Here is a 1,152-nt window from a genome sequence, read left to right as displayed (position 1 = left end):
GGGGGGTGGGGGTGGTTATGGCGGCTGACGGGGAGAGGGGGAGGAAGAAGAAGAATAATTTATTTATTTTGCAACTAGGTCCTTTTTCTTTGGTTATGGGTTAAAGAGTGGTTAAATTGTTAATTTGGGTTGATTTTGCACATTATTCACATTTTAACAATAAATAAATAAATAAATAAAATACATAATCATACTAAATGTATGTGTGATTTATTGATTAATAATCGAATATGAACCCGGTTCGGGTAGTGGTTACAAAAATAAGAAGCAAAAAACCAAAATGTTATAGTATTCCCTACTTTTGGAAATTTCGTTCCAAAATTAGAGATTAAGCCGCAACGAAGGGGTTCGGGAATTTAGTCATCATTTGGTCTTCACGCTCCCAAGTGAACTCAGGACCACGTTTAGACTCCCAACGAACTTTAACATGCGGAATACGGGTGCGCTTGGTTTCTTTGTCCATATGACCCACAATTTCAGCATGTTTCTCAATAGCGCGCATAGATTCATCCATTTGTACTTCGTCGAGGAGTATGTGGAGATTCCCTTCGGCCAAGCACTTCCTGAGATTGGAAACATGAAACTTCGGATGAACATTGGATAGCTTATTGGGGAGATTGAGACGATACGCAACGTTGCCAACTCTTTCAACGATCTCAATGGAGCTAACGAAACGAGGAGATAACTTGTTTATTTTACCAAAGTGGACAACCCCTTTCTAGGGGGATACCTTAAGGAGAAACCCATAACCAAGAACTTAAGAGGTTTACGACGCTTATCAGCGTAGCTCTTTTGACGGCTATAAGCGGCAAGAGAATTTTGACAAATAAGAGTGATCCGATCTGAAGTTTCTTGAACAAGCTCGGAATCGTTGATTTGCGATTCACCAAACGCGTTCCAAAAAACCGGGAACGACATTTTTGGGCATAATGAGCTTCAAGAGGTGCCATGAAAATACTAGTATGAAAACTATTATTGTAGGAAAACTCCAAAAGTGGTAAGTGAGTATCCCAATTTCCACCAAAATCGAATACGCAAGAGCGGAGCATATCTTCGAGAGTTTTAATTGTTCGCTTGGATTGACCATCAGTTTGCGGGTGATAAGTGGTGATTAGATCAATACGGGTACCCAAGGTGGTTTGCAACGATCTC

At 40.3% G+C, this 1,152-nt stretch overlaps 1 protein-coding gene across 1 annotated transcript; it reads right to left on the bottom strand.

The window, feature by feature from the left end:
- Positions 1-328: 328 nt before the first annotated feature.
- On the bottom strand, positions 329-918 carry LOC143594446 (uncharacterized). Its single transcript, XM_077073763.1, has 2 exons — positions 731-918; positions 329-665 (listed from the first exon to the last, which is right to left on the bottom strand). Exons 1-2 carry the CDS (start codon positions 916-918, stop codon positions 329-331), a joined length of 525 nt encoding a protein of 174 aa, XP_076929878.1.
- Positions 919-1,152: the final 234 nt, after the last annotated feature.

Source organism: Bidens hawaiensis, unplaced genomic scaffold, assembly GCF_021521415.1.
Source record: "Bidens hawaiensis isolate Kalapana, Puna unplaced genomic scaffold, B.hawaiensis_p1.1 tig00043650_1, whole genome shotgun sequence".
Lineage (NCBI taxonomy): Eukaryota > Viridiplantae > Streptophyta > Magnoliopsida > Asterales > Asteraceae > Bidens > Bidens hawaiensis.
The sequence above is the reverse complement of the archived record's forward strand: the minus strand, read 5'-3'. Positions and strand labels throughout refer to the sequence as shown.